Source organism: Stegodyphus dumicola, chromosome 10, assembly GCF_044657685.1.
Source record: "Stegodyphus dumicola isolate Sdum_Otavi_A_Nest chromosome 10, ASM4465768v1".
Classification (NCBI taxonomy): Eukaryota; Metazoa; Arthropoda; class Arachnida; order Araneae; family Eresidae; genus Stegodyphus; species Stegodyphus dumicola.
Window position 1 is genome coordinate 34288675 of NC_140777.1, and position 16722 is coordinate 34305396.

A 16722-nucleotide genomic window follows, 5' to 3' on the forward strand; every position below is an offset into this window, starting at 1 on the left:
ATTTATTTTATTCCTATTTCATCCCAAAGTATTTATAAATTATTATTTTTTATTTAAATAAAGCTTTTATGCAATTTCTATTTTTAAGTATAGCAAAGTATATTTACATTATATTTAAACTACACAAAATAATTTATGAAATCACATAAATAGCATAGGAAGCAAGCGTATTGAGGTCAGAGAAAAATCTCTGGAAAAGAAAGACCTTTTCACTGAGCAGGTGTATGCATTGTTTAGTAATAATCCGGGTAAAAATAAACATTTCTATTTGAAAAGCAGCAAACACCATTATGAACAGCAGTGGTTTCAAGGTGCGACCACTGAGCCTCTAGACAAAGGATTGTGAGCATTGTGACACAATGCTCTAGTGGCTCAGTGATCGTACCCCGAAACCAGAAAGCAAATGCCATGAATATACATAGATTTTTTATATACACAGTTTAATTATTGCTGTTTTTTATTGTTTATGATGAAATAATAATGTGCAATGAATAACTTTTGGAATTTAAAGTTGCTTATATTATTAAAAGGAAGTTATTTTCGCTCATTGAAAATGAATTTTAAAAGCCATATGACTTGAAGTACTAAGACCTAAAAAATTTATGGTTCTGTAATCATTTTGTGTTATGTAGAGGTAAAAGATCAGTAATCAATTGGTGTTCACTAAAAGATTTTGGAAAGAAAAGGAGAAAAAAATACGAAACTTTGTGGTTTCAGGTTTCGACCACCGCACGTCAAAGGACATGATAGTGAAAATTTTATAGATTATAATTCAAACTAAAAAATTTAAAAAAATAAAAAATTTAAAGATTCAAATTTGTAAAATAAATCATAATATATGGGCAAATTTTATTTAAAATGAACCTAAATTTCAAAATGTGAAACAAAGAATCAAATAAGTTTAATAAAAAAAGAGAGATCAATAAATGTATACCACCTTCAATTAACATTTAGGAGCTAAAATTTTGAGAGCTAATTTTTTAAAAACTACTCGTGCTATTTTTACAAAACGTAGCAGTTTGGCATAATGGGATTCGTAGAATTGAAACATGGAAAAAAATTGGCATGTCATTTAAAAAAAAAGTCAGATTTTGTGTCAAATTACCTATATTAGTACAATGCTATGTATAAGGGCAATACATTTCTAAGTCGCCCTTTCGAGACATGAAAAACGCAATTTGAATTTCATCAATTAGTGCATTAGAACAGGAGATATAGAACTGTCCCTTTTTTTTTTGCACAGTGTACATGTAGTTCATTCTTTAACTGTATATATATAGTAGTATATAGATATGTACCTAGTGTGTAAAATTTTAATATAATGCATATTGCATTTTTGGTACTCTTCTGTAATGCACCTCCACACATTTTGGCTAGTTTTTTAATTGTAAATAAATTCTAGAATAAGAATAGTTTATAGATAGCAGTCTATTATTTTGAAGACTTTATTTCATTCTTAATTACACAAAAGAACCATAAGCTGAATTGAATGAGGACACTAAATGGGAGACATAAATTTTTAAATATCTGCTAGTACAACAGAAAAATTTCGGCCCTCGGATGCTGGTGGCACTGCAGGATTTCTATTAAGTAGGAATCAAAATATTGATGGGCATATGCTTCTTTGGCATTTTTCCTGCAATTTAGCACTGCCAAGAAATGTTTGATAGATTGGGTATGGCAACCTGTGTCTGAGTCAATAAAGTTAAATGAATAATTCAGTGTTAATGATCATATCCAGCAGCAGATGATTTGTAGCCTTTCCAGCATTCTGAGAGTATCATTGTCCTATTTGCTATGTTCTCTATTGTATCCATTTGTCTTAGCAAAGCAATCTGGAAATAGTGACCAGAAAACATTCTTTCATTCCTCGATACAAACCTCTGAAAACCTGCTTAAGTGGCTTACATTGTTTCCTTTTTTTGAATAAGCTTTTGCCAATTTTGATGATTTTATCAGTACCACCAATCTTAATTTAGAACAAGACATTAAAGAACTGAAACTAATATCTCAGAGATGATTGTTCCAGTTTGCTGTCATTTTGTGATTTGATTGAAGCTGTCATTCACAAAAATCAGTGGATGTCAGCTCAGCTCTTCTTCACATCACAAATAAATCCCAGACTGGTGAGAAACTGTATGCACGAGTTTCTCAAACCATGTTCTTTTTCAGATTCCTTTCTCTTCTCTGCATGAATGAAAATAGCAGAAAGTCTTTCTTTATGTACAAGATCTTTATCTTGAAAGAATATTTAAGGGCTGCTGCTTCATTTGTCGAGAAATCCAAAATTTTCAAATCCATTGCAGTAAAGTACAAAAACCGAACATAGAAACCAGGGGCGTAGCTAGAGTTTCTAGCGCTCGGGGACAACTAAAGAATTTGCCCCCTTTCTGTGTGACAGAAACGGAAAATATTTCATTAAAAAATTTCGTAGCATGAATTTGGTGCCCCTTGGATGCTGCGTCCGGGGACAGATGTCCCCCCTTGCCCCACCCTAGCTACGCCACTGATAGAAACCAAGGAATTTGAAATAAATGCATTACACAAGCGAAACAATTCGACAAATGATTTGATCCTCAGACGTACATGAATAGTTAAATAAATCTAAATTCATTAAAATTTCAAATTTTGTATTTTTCATCTGTAAACTATTTTCATACCTAGGAACTGTTTGCAATTAAAAAAACCTAAAAAAATATGTGTCAGGTACATAACGGAAAAGTACCTGGTTTTTTTTTTATATTTAAGCAATTTGCTTCTTTTTGGTTGTAAAAATGCACTTTCCTTCTATTTCTTATTCATAATACAGTCAAAAGTCGTTAATTCGGACACCCATAATCCGGACCTCAAAGCTACAAACTTTCTGCGCATGCGTAGGCGTTTACGCGTGCGTAAGATCTTTACGGCTGCGAATATGCGTGTGAGTATGCGCATAATACGTTTATGCATGCGCTTTTAATGTATAATGGACGGTATAAGCTAAAATGATCTAATTCAGTTAATGTTGCAGATTGCGTTGTTTCTTAATCTTCGAATTGGATCCGGCTTATTATTTTTTGCAGACTGTTAGAGCAATTTTATAAAAGTAAGCTTGAACTTTCGATTATGACAAATAGAATTTCCGATATATATTTACTAATATGTAAAGGATCTACAAAGTGAAAGTATGTTTCGAAATCCGAAATCTTTTACCAATTTCACGCTGTGGCGGGGGGGGGGGACTCCGCGGTGCGCAATGAATTGTAAGTTGATCTGTCAGCACTATCCTTATCTTCAGGGCAGATGTTTTTATTTTATTTGGCTTATAATTCCTTACTAAATGTAGTATTTCATCTCGATGTACTCCGTCTTTGATATGATTTAAATCAAGTTCCTTGCCATTATAATTCGCTTCCGATAGTGAAGAAAATGACACGGAGGTTATTGAAAACGAAAAAATTTCGATTGACAAATTAGTCTGTATTCTCGACAGCAATTATAGGACTTGAACAGCGGAACTTTGTAACTAAACAAGAAATTATGTCTGTTTAATAGAATTAAAGAAAAAGTATTATCGCATGAAACGAAGCAACTTAAACAACTTACATTGAAAGAAATGTTTAATAAAGTAAACAAATAAATATTAAGCTTTTTCTTTTTGTAAATTTTAATACCCTTTAGATCATGATTGTTCTTTATTTCATAAATTACAGTTTCATATTTTTAATTTTGTAATTTCTGCATGCCATCTTACCAGATTTAAACTGATGATCTATAATCCGGAAAAATCGAGAATCCGGAATCGCCGAAGTCCCGACGAGTCCTGATTAACGACTTTTGACTGTATATTAATTCCTTATTGTACTATTAATTTTGTTCTTATTCAGCATCTGGCATGTGTGTCGATAAAGAAGATGTTCCAAATAAAAGCTCATCTCTTACTAATTCAGTGGAGAGCTGTAGTGATCTTTCTCTTGCAGCTATGAGTCTGTCTAGGTCATATTTGTTACAACATAGTCAAGAGAAACTTCTGAACTCCGAGTTAGCATCTGATGTTGTTGAAGCTAAAAGACTGAAATTAGATCTATGTAAGCATTATTGCGTAATGTAATAATTTATTTGTTTGTTTATTTATGAAATTGTTGGGAAATTACTGTATAAATTAGCAGCAAATTTTGAAGAATTTTTATTCTTATGGGAAATTACACAAGTAACAGCTGCATCTGTTATTCGAGTTTCATTGCATTTTAATGTTTAATCTTATTTATCTAATTCTTTGACGCTGGATTCTTTCGTTAAAAATATTATGTTGTTGAAAATTAAGGGGTTTAAACTTTTAACTCCATTTAACTGTCTGACTGGTGGCACATGATGAAAAAAAAAACAATAGTGAAAGTACTATCAAGGCACATAAATGTCTTCTTATAATTAAACTCCAAATGCAATCTTCAAATCAATAATCGTAAACTTGATTAGTACATTTATTATAATGAGTCGTGTTGTGATTAACCCACGTAAAAAGAAGGAAAGAATCCGTAACACAATAACGAAAGCCTCCTGGCTCAAACAAATGGAGTGATGCGACAGACCACCGTAAATTGACACAAAATAAACAAATGCAATTAAAATTTCAAACAAATTCATTTTATTAAATTCCTGGTTAAACTGATCAGTATGACATATGATAAACTGATCAGTATCCTAACTACACTAATGCTATGCAAAATAACACATATCACACCAAATTACATCTTACATAAATTAAGGTTAACATTTCCAAATCCTACTGTATCATAAATGTAACACTAGCATTTTACTCATTTCATCTTCTATCATCAAGTATTTATCATGGTAATTTCCGTTAAAAATAATGAAATTTCCACTGTTACGATTAATTAATTTTTAAGCAATTAAACCCTATGGTATATTCAAAGTTCATCAAACATTGCAAATGACAACTCTACCCTGGTTATTTAGAATAATCATTAAGGTAATTCAAAATAAATAAAAAAAATAACAATTCACTCATGGGGGTGAAGTCCATACCGCATTCACGTATAATTAGGGAAAATCATCGTAGGCAGATTAAATAGGCGATTTTACAGCCCCGCAAATCATCCAGTGTCCCAAAGGTGTACACATGAGCACCACCAACATTCTGCTGTCCTTAAGTCACAAATCTGCATTAAAGGAGAGAGACAGTTCTTGCGAATTTTAAAAAACGAAAACCTGGGTGAAGCGCAACTGAAGCTGTCTGTACCATTAGCAGAGTTGCCAACTCTCCCGATTTTCGACCGCTCTCCTGCCAACCCAATTTACAATATATTTCTCCCAACTGTCTTATTCTTAAAATTTCTCACGATTTTTATGGAACTTGGCTTAATACTTTGTTATATGAACAAAAAAAAAAAAAAAAAAAAAAAGTGATTTTGGACGTTTGAAAAGCAATTGAATTTTCTCTAGATTATATCTAAAACAAAACCTGCGAATTAGATAACTTCTGCTTTGTGAGTGAGAGCATATACGTATCCAGAAACGTCGTTCTCCAATGAGCATTGTGCTCCACTGCGTGTCATCTGGCATATATATTAGCCAATGAGGACAAAGCAAACTGTTATTTCGATGTTCTTTAGTTATTTCGGTCATTTTGTCCTGAGTTGTGTGAGTACACGAGCCTTCGGGAAGTATTTTTAGAAATTACCATCTTTTGTTATGTCTGTGAGAAAGGTGAAATACTCGTGTACATATCAAAATTCGTACTCATTTGACTTTCATTCCATTATTTCCTCAAGGAAAAATAAATTTGCGATGTGTACCGCCTGTCGTTGCGATTTTTCGATTTCGCATGGTGGAAGCGCGGATGTTCTCAAACATGTGCATACATACACAAAAACCCAAGGACAACAAGAGTTGTTTTGAAAAAAACGAAAAATTAAATTTTTCTTCGGAAACAAAGAACTAAAAAGTTATTAATGCCTTTTTACTGAAGCACAACCTGCCACTGAAAGAAGCTGAAAGAAGGGCAGCTTCTTCACCAATAAATGTGGATGAACACATTGTTGATATTTATTATAATCTTGAAAGGAGTTCTAAAAGGAAGGAAAAATTTAAACAGTTCCAACAGCTGCATAACGGCAGTTTACAATTAGAAAACTTGGATGAAGTTATAAAATCAGCTAGGATTGACACCCAGTGGAGTTTAATTGGAAAACTGAAAGACGCTGATGGAATTTTAAAATATAGTGAACTGTCTAGAATTATGTTGGCCATCTTGACAGTTCCCCATAGTAATGCTGAGTGTGAGAGGATTTTCAGTGTTGCGAAACCGAGGACTAAATTTAGATCTAATATGATGACACATTAGAAAAACTTGTATTAGCAAAAGCAGATCTATGTGGCAATTGTTATGAACAAAATTATGAAGTTTCTTTCTTAAAGAAAGCAAAATCTGCCACTGTTTATGACATTTGTACGAAAACTGATTAAAGTGTTTTTTTTGTTTTTTTAAATGGTGCAAGTAATAAAAATGTTTTTTATGTGTAAGGTATTTTTGTGTTGCTTGCATTTAAGAATTAGTTATTATTTAAAGTTAATTCATTATTAAAAACTATATTTTCATCATTTAAAAAGTCTTTTTAACATTGTGAAAAATCTCCCGATTTCTTAAAAAAATCTCCTGATTTTTGAGTGTCATAGGTTGGCAAGTATGCATTAGGAATTCAAGAGTAATGCTGGTACTGTCGACAAAGGCCCCATGACTGGAAACCAGGCAGTGTAGCATCTGGAAACACTGGTAACTTCCACTAACAGCAGTAACGGTGAGTCTCCCTAAAATTTCCGGATTAACAACTGCAGGAATGCCCCATTTGGATACCGAAGACATTGCACTAATATTCTTCCTCTATCCGGACAAGGCATAAAAACATAGCCACATTACTAGCTGATAAACTCGACGACTCCAGTTGGATTCTCCACATCACGTTCATTAGCCGAATTACTGATGGATAAACTTGACGAAGACGACTCCAGTGTAATTTTCCTGCTGAATAACATAAAGCATTTTCTACTTTCGACTCTTTCACGTAGCAGCTCAAATCTGAATCAACAAGTCGGCCCTCACCCCGCAAGGAGAAAGCCTCACCACTCTTTCTCTTTTTCACACTTTTACATCTCGTCTGCTCAAGATTCATTTCCAATCTCACTCTGCTCCGACACGCAAGCGCAAGACCCAGCACAATTTTTATCTTCTACCCTTTTCTTTGCAGGTCAAAATCAGACTGACTTCTAACATTGTGCAGCCTCCCAAGAAATCTGTCTCTCCGCTCCCATTTGTTCATAGGCTACAAAAAAATCATAAAATTAAATTTCACCAATCCCAGACTTTTATCTTTAGCTGAGAAATTACACCCCCACAAGGAATCAAAAACAAGACAATCCAACAAAGAAGTCCTGGCCACCCTGAACGGGGGAAAATAATCTCGACCCCCCCTCAGCTAAGCAGAAACTAACAAAAAGAATCAAATTGTCTTAACTTTCAACCCCCCTCCCCCCACTGTCCGGAAGAGAACTGAAATAAAACATTGCAACACAAAGCGAGAAAGCAAGTGAAAACGAGTAAGCCGATTTACAACTTCCTCTAATGCCCTATTAAACGAGCCCCCCGCCCAACGAAGAAATGCGACAAACACCCTAACTGCTTTAGTTCTTCTGTTAGTAAAACAGAAAAGCCATAAACCAGATGTCTTCCCTGTAAAGTTTCCTGTCTCTGTTACACAATCTACAGTTTTAAAAATAACAAGCTAAATAGAGCTTTAACAATTTAAGAATACTTTTTTTACCAGTTTCAAATATAAATGAATACAAATAAAAATACTTGATTAATGATATGAACAACCCCTATACTGGCAATGTTAAATTGACCATTTTTGATGTACCTTTTCTGAATATAAGCTGTAGATACACGGTTGAAATTTTTGTGTAATTAAAGTATACCTATCTGATTATACTGAAATGAGCTTTCGAAATATTTTGAATTTTAGAGTAATTTACAGAATATTTTGTTAGGCATAGTAAAATTTAGCACTTTTCTCGTACAAAAAATTAAAAAAAATGTTTTTTTCTTAGTTTATCACAAAAAACTCATTTCAGTAAATATTAAGAAACCTAATAAATAAGCCATAAAAATTTTAGATACCTGTGAGCGGTAGTTCCCGAGAAAAGGTACACCGAGTATAAAAAAAAATCACGTTTGGAGAAAAACGCGTTTTTATGTAAAAATCCTCATTGATCAAAGCAGTTGATGACAAATTAAGACTAGATTTTTTACAGTTCTAATTGCATAGAGATTAAAGAATGGCATTTTTACAAAGATAAAAGTGTAGAGAATTTGAAAATGCAAAAATCCGAAATCGCAATTTTTTGAAGATTTTGGTGTTCCAACACCCCTTAAAACGAAACATGGATATATCTAAAATTTGCCGCATAGCAAAAACAAGATTTCCATTCTAGAACTAACACATTTCAAAGATGGATAAATTTGAACTAGTCATTAATAATGTCAAGAAATGTATGCCAACTGGGAAGCAATACTGCTATAAATCTTTCTTGAATTAAATCCTTAAACCCTTTAAAGTTAGTTGAAAATTTTAGCTAATAGCAAGGTCTACTGTCAATGCTTTTAACTACTGCCAATGCTTATTTATATATCAAATAACTGAGTAATCATGTAATACATGATCTACTGTTTTTAATTAGTTATTCGCTTCTGAGATGACACCGCTATCAATTGAAATGTGCAATAAAATGGAGAGGGGGGGGAGAAATCATTAAAACACTAACAATTTTAGTACTGCCATTTTTCTTATTTAAGAAAAATCAAATATTCATATTTTGCATACCATAGTGTAATAAAATACCAACACAGGTGAATCTGTAACAAATTTTAAATAACTAATTAAACCACAACAACCATTAGCACATTATGGTTGGAAGGAACAAAATCTAAAGTAACATAAAAATAAAAGTGCTAGCCAATTTAACATTTTTTGTGATCGTAATTCTTCAGGAGACATTGCGTTGTGAGTATGCCTTTCTGGGAGTGTGCTCAGGAAAGATCAGATAAATGATAAATGCGGTACACAAGAATTTAGTAAGTGTTTAAATTTTTTAGTAAGTATTTAAACATTAGGACAAGCAATAAATTCAAAAAGGTTGACATTCTTATTGGTTTTACACTACAGGGAGCTTTCAGCTCAATTACTTTCTTGAAGTGAAAAGATTCAGGTCAAAAGACTTCATTTCTAGGTGAATCAATTGCTCTTGCTGATTAAATTTTTAAATTATCGTTCATACAAGTTTAATAAGAGGCTATTAGGTTTTTAATATATTTATAATTCCTAATAGTGAGGAACACTTTCACGATAAGCAAATAAGAATGGGAAAAAACAGTTAAACTGATTTTGCTGGTCAACAATTAATTAAATTTCATTGATACAGACATCAGGAAAGGACAGCAAAGGAAATATTACAATGCCAAACTCTTTTATCATATACTGATTATGTGCACACTAAGAAAATTTTAAGAAACTCTAGATTAAGTCTTAAATTTCTTATATTATGTATATCTTAAATTTTCCTCTCAGGATCTGGAGTGACCGCGAAAAGTCCTGACAGTAAGTATGAAGACGAACACTCAGGTAGTTTCCTCTGATTCAGGTAAGTTGAGACATTAGGGAGAAACAGTTGAATAACTCCATCATGAAGAAGAAATACCTCCTTAATTCAGCCAAGGTAACTGAAGAAACACATGGTCAGTACATTCAAGAAGAATATGAGGTTTTTACCTCTCCATGGTATGCAGAAAGTCATATTTCAATCAACATGGCTACAGGGAAGAACAATAGTCACGATCTGCTGTAGTATTAACACATTATGGTTGGATGCAGCCAGATATGGAACTCGTGATTAAAACCACTCTTCCATACCTCATGGGGTCAGACTACCGTGCAACAAGCAACGAGGCATAACACAGGACTATTCAATTTTGCTTTTATCATGAAGAAGCTGGATGAAGCAGGACTTACGACAAAGTGCGAGGCAACCTTTTCCTTTAGTCACTTCTGTCAACAAGTTATTTCTAAAATGCATTTATTCATGCAGATTACTATTCGGGAGGCATGATTAAAAATTCCGCTAACAACGGAGAACTGCATCTCAGACTTCCAAAGAAGCCAACTTACTCAAAGGACAGCCCAGTCAAAAGTCTTCAGATTCGTTCATTTATTTCCGAAGATTGTCACACAAATCCTGTTCCCCGAACTTTCAGTAGAACGCATGGTCAGGGAGCATAATTGCGGCTTATCCCCACCTTAATAGCTGAACCAGCAAGCTCACCTCAGACAGTACTGAAAAAAGTGACGTGAGCTCAAAAATCCTCCTTCACAAAAACAGGCTACCACAAAAACTAGAATTTCACCCCCTTTTAGAGACCAAATTTCCATTTTGTCACCCAAAAGGACAAAACAACCCAACTGTGCACGTGCAACCAGTCAAGACCCAAAGCCAAAATGGACACCTTTATCCCCAAAACCAATGTCCTTTTGTTGTAAGTGAAACATTAACCCCCTAAATTTTAACCTAATTTACCCCCTAATTTAACCCACTTTACCCATGGCAACCGAGACAAAGAAATTTCTTTTTAGAATGTTCTAAATGACTCAGACCTTGAAAGAGAATGATGCAGCAAAAGTCACCCTTTTTCTGAATCTTTTCACAAAGAAACAAAATCTTCTTGGTTAATTTCAATAAAAAGAAAAAATATCATTGAAGCATTGGTTTTTCCCAATATATAAGAATTTAGATAACAAAATACCTTAAATTAGTAATCCACAGAATTAAATAAAATTCAGATTTTTCTTAATTAAGAAAAAATAATTAACTTGAACTCTTTCTCAACAGAAAATTCAAACAATTATCAAGATAACAATTAAGTGTCACCATGAATTATCATCTCTAAAAAATAAATAACTAACTAGTTATCAGTGTTTTAATCTTTGTATAATTCAGTGTACTAACAGATTAATGTTGCAGGCTTTTTGACAAAGGATGGAGGGATAGGTGGGGCCTTCTTTGGAGTCATTCTGTTGTTATATAGCAGCAGAGTTGGCAAATTTCTTCCACAGTAGAAAAAATGCCATGCAGAAGAAATAGGGGGAAGAAAGCAGTTATTGAACCTCTTTTATATTAACATCTATATTTTATTCTAATGGAATACTGATGTATTACAAATTTAAATACTTTTGTTTTCCGTATAATTTGATGAGCCTAATTTAAGATTATTATAATAATTTTTCAAGGTTATTACACCCACCTTTCTTTGGTTATTTATATTTGGTTATGTATGTATTTTTGTGTACTACCTACTTCTGGATTTGGATACTATCAAGAAGTACTACCTACTTCTGGATTCTGAATTTCACTTCATATCGATGACAAAAATAGAATAGTACAATTACTTAGAAAGAATCAACACAAAATTAAAATGAAAATTATACTACAGAATTGTGGCCATAACATAATCAGTGTAAAAACAGTCTTTAAGGAGGGGGGAGGGGTAGGACTTTTTTTGCTATTGCAGATACTAACCCTTTTCATAATCGTGGATTGATAAATGCGAAAGAAGATAAAATTTGCTGTAATCCTGCTGGCTATTTCAACTGCACTATTTAGGTCACATGAAATTTTGTAGACAACATTTCTTTCTATTATATACAATTTAGTTTATTTATTAAAAATGATATGCATCAACGTAGAGTAAGATATTGGAAAAGATATTGGAATGTATTCTCATCAAGGTTAACAAGTTTCTTTTATGGCGGAAAAACTGGCCAGCAAAAAAAGTAATTTTTCTACTGATGGCTAATCATATGGGCGAATATTCTGCACTAATTCACTTCAGTTGCATTTAAAAAAATACTGAAGATTCAGAAGTGTAGAGGTCATTTGCCTGGTATTTGCAGGGAAAGAGTAAATTTACAATGGACTTTCAGTGCAATCAACAATAAATTTGCTGTTGACGAAAAGTTGCTGAAAATGTGAAGAAATTTGCGATTCTTGGTGAACTCTTTTCTCTTAGTATTTAAATCATTAAATTCTGATAAAACTGTACATTATGTAAACATCTTTCTTTTGAGAGTGCTTATGATATGGTTTCGTGATACTGAATGTTTTTTAAATACAAGATACCTTTTATAAATTAGAGTTAGTTTAGCAAATGAACTGGTGCAGCATGTAAAAAAAAAAAAAATACCTTAATTAAAATGCTAATTATCTGCTTACATTTTTTAATGATATTAATGAGGGAAGAGAGTATGATAATTACTTTGTGGTAATGTTTAACTGCTGTGCATCTGTATTTCGTTTAGTAAGATAGTTTCTGTATATGTATATACAGTACAAAGTCCAAAATCGGGATTTCGGCAATTCCGTATTTGGGATTTTTCCGGATATTAAAGTAATCAGTTTAAATCTAGTAAGATGGCATGTAGAAATTATAAAATTAAAAATATGAAATCGTGATTTACGAAATAATGAAGTATTTATGATCTAAAGGGTAGCAAAATTTACAAAAAAAAAAAAAGCTTAATATTTACTTGTTAACCTTATTAAACATTTCTTTCAATGTAAGTTGTGTAAGTTGCTTCATTTTTTGTGTTAATACTTTCTCTTTAATTCTGTAGACGGACATAATATCTTGTTTAGTTACATTGTTGAAGTCATGTAATTGCTAATTCAAGAATTCCGACTAACTTATCAATCAAAATTTTCTCATCTTCAGTAACTTCTCTGTCACTTTCTTCACTATCGGTAGCAGTATTTTCTGGATATAGAACCATACTACAGATTTCGCCATTCATTCCTTGATTGACGATCAAGGCGCATTGTCATCAAAATAAAAAACTTCTTTTATATCATCCGTGTGTATTACCGCTTTTCCACATTTCTGTTAATTGAAAAATTTCACCTTTGTTTGGCGATATCTCAAAACCTTTAAATTTAGTGGCTATTATCATTAAATTTAGCCGTTCTTCACTATACATGTTTGGCTATGCATCATGAGCTTGGCGACTAACGACATGTTGTTCCATTAAATTTTATCTTACTTCTATCGCGCACTGAGACAAGTATGAATTATATTAGTGAAATTATTATATTTATGTCCATTTCTTGCACATGCTTTAAGGCTTATCAGAGTTTTGAATAAAAGAATTCTCACCATATACTTGATGAGGGCTGGTGCTAGATATCTTACCGTCTGATGCAGTCTCTGTGAGTCCTATTATTCTGCAACTCGGCACGGCCATACGAGCCCAGCCGCTGGTTCTGGGTTTATGTGAATACCAAATCAGTTGTCCTTAATTCAAATAGCCCTAAATGTTATCTTTGGGTCTATGAGTATCATCAACAAAATCTATTTTTAGCATATGACAAGAAATTTTTGGTAAATTCTTCCTCGTTAACATTTTTTAGAGCATTTAACTTAAATCTTTAATCATTGCCAAGCGTAATGTTAACAGAAAAGGTTACCACACTCCTTTATTATTCAATTACTAATAAACATAAAAAAAATTGTTTAGGCATCGCTACATAAGTCATTACTCAATTTGTCATGTTTTGATAAACATGCAGGGATGAAAGGAAAGTATAATAAATAATGATTCACCAGGTTGGTGTCAGATCAGTTATGTATCTATGTGGAATGTTTCGGGTTGAGATATGCCAAGCAGATATTTTAGCAACAGAACCCAATTACAGATCGTACAAATTTATGCTAAAATGATTGTTTCTTCAATAACAAGGTATTTTATTTAGTGTCGAAGTGAAATTAAGAATCGGGACTCTCCAGATGTTTTATTATGCACAGAGGGGGGGGGGAAACAAATGTGCATGCGTAAAGCCTACAAGTAAACGGTGGTGTTTTTGAGGTCCGGATTTTAGATCATTCCGGATAATGGATGTCCGGATTTCAGACTTTGTACTGTATTATTAATTATGTGTAATTGAAAATTGTCTTATTTTCATGTTAATATTCCATATAAATAAGAAATATTTTATTTATTAGCGCTTCAAGATAGAGAGCTGCAGAGAGATAGTCTGAAGGAAACGGATGGAGATGAGGAAGAATTGTCAGTAAAGCCAACAAATACATCACAAAGCAAGATGTCTGTTTTATGCTTGGAATCTGATTCTGACTCTCTGAAAATTCTTGAAGGTATTAATAGTTGTGAGGAAGATAAAAAAAGAAAATTGAACAATTCTGATATTGTGAAAAATGATGCTATGAATAAGAAATTAAAAAAAGACAATTTTGATAATGTTATTATAAATGGCTCAAGTGAAGAGAATGAGGATATGAAAAACAGTAAATCAAAAGACATATCAGATGATGCAGTTTTAGATTTCAAAAATAAAGAAAGAGTTTATCAGGTTATTCCTCCTGAAAGTTGTACGGAAATTGAAACTAAGAAAAAAGTGAGTATTTTGCTAAGTATCTTTCATTTTCAATGATATTTTATCATATATTTTGTGTAAATTTTAGAATGTCTGATTAAGTGAAAACAAGATGGTTCAGAATTATTAGACAAAAATAAGTGCACCAACATAAAAATTTAGTAAGCTTGGATTAGAAAAATTTTTAAGTATTAACTTTAGAGAAGCACTAATTGCATCTTGAAAGAATTTTAACATATGTCTCTTTTATTCAAGAAGAGAAAGACTGACTTGACTTAAAATTAGCCTGAACAGTTATTTTTAGCATATATTGTAAATAAAGCTATCAGTTCAGACATAAGTCCTTCTTCATCAGGAGCAAATCCAGAATAGTTTTGCTCCTAAGAAGAGGGACCTGGTCTTATTACCTTTGAAATTGATAGAGTAAAACTTTATCAATATAATGCATGTGAAAATAAAGTTACTTTTTGCCTGATTTTTCAACTCTACATTGGCATGCTTTTTGATTCTGGTTTAAGTTTTAAAATGATCTGTTTAAATTGTTACTATCTGAAATACAAATTCAGTTATAAAAATCATATATCCTTGAAGTCTATAAAAACTTGATTGTCTACTAGAATTCTTTTCGTTACATAAATCTGAGTATTGAATTTTCTATTGAAATCACCATTATATTTAATCTCATCAAAAATGATCAATTGAATCTAAATCTTGAAAAGAAAACATTGAAGCTTCAATGTTAGCATCGTACTAGTTATCATCTAATCCACAAAGTATTGACCTTTCATGTGACATCATACTAGCTATACTTAACCTTACTAATTGCATTTAACCTTTTATTTATTTATTTCTCTGAAATACCCTCTTGTATTGATGCCTCTAATCACTATAAAAGTAATTTTTTAATTCTCTTAGCACAATATTTTAAAACCATTAGTTTTCAAAATTTTCATTAAATAATGTATTTAAATATTTGATGCATGCTTGGTGTTGAAAAAAATCAAATTGTGACTTGTGGTGTGACTCACAGAGTGAAAAAAATTTATTAAAAAGCTGTTACTTGTCCACTATAGTTGCTATTTTTGGTACTTATGTATTATCCCATCAACTAGCCAAGTAGTGCTATTTATCAACAATTATGGACGACCACTTCCATTAGAATTCTGCTGTTTGATTCGTGATTGATGACCGTTGCTGAGTCAGTCAAAATGAAGCTTTAATTGGTATTTGTGACAGTAGTTGCTGAACGTGGCCCAATAGAGTTTGTCTAAAATGAACTTTGCAGTATATGTGTGTGTGTATATATATATTAATTAATTGATTGTTACCAAAATTGGATGCAGTTCTGTTATCACAACCAGATTCAGAAAAGTATTTATGTATGCATGTATGTATGAGTGTATGTATGTGTAGGTATACACATGCACAAACATATATATATATATATACATGCATGCATACATATTTTATATATACATACATTTCTGAATCCGTTCCCAGTAACAGAATATTCAAAACTGTATTGAATAAAATAATAAATAGAATTTTCTATTATTTTTAATAATAGTTTTCCAACATGATTATATACTATATCTTGCTATTTTAGATTTCAGACAAAAATTTTCAGAATTTAATATAAATACAAATTTTATATCTGTCTACAAGGTTTTTCCTCATGTTTCCTAGTCGATCTCCAAATCTGCCTTTTTAAAAATTTTTAGCCTTTACTAAGAAAAGCGTTTCCTAGCACCAAATGTAAATGATTGAATTAATTAAATTTAAATTAGGCAAATTCCATCTCCCCATCTCTAATGATTTCAGAATAACTTTTCTTAAACATTATACCATCCAAATTGAATTTTTTCTTATTAATTTAATAATAACAAATTTTAATATATAATGAAATTTTTCTTATTAAAAAAAAGGGGGGACAGTTCTATATCTCCCATGCTACTAGGCCGATTGATGAAATTCAAATTGCGTTTTTTATCTCTCGAAAGCGCAACTTAGGGTATGCCTTAGTTTTATATATAGCATTGTTCTAATTATAGGTATTTTGACACAAAATCAGACTTTTTCTAAAATAACATGCCAATTTTTTTCCATATTTCAATTCTACGACTCAGATTACTCCAAACTAATAAGTTTTGTAAAAATCGCATTGAGTAGTTTTTAAAAATTAGCTCTCAAAATTTTAGCTTCTCAATGTTAATTGAGTTTGGTACATATTTATCA

General features: G+C 32.1%; 1 protein-coding gene across 4 annotated transcripts in view; it reads left to right on the forward strand.

Moving 5' to 3' along the window:
• The window catches only part of LOC118199488 (uncharacterized), a 140460-nt gene that overhangs the window by 16298 nt on the left and 107440 nt on the right, over positions 1 to 16722 (forward strand). For 2 of the 4 annotated variants that reach the window (XM_085824870.1, XM_085824869.1), the window contains exons 2-3: positions 3867 to 4067; positions 14099 to 14508. In XM_085824870.1, the coding sequence (XP_085680996.1) occupies positions 3867 to 4067; positions 14099 to 14508 (611 nt within the window). The remainder of the gene's footprint in view (positions 1 to 3866; positions 4068 to 14098; positions 14509 to 16722) is intronic. The other 2 variants (XM_085824871.1, XM_085824872.1) reach the window with 2 other exon arrangements.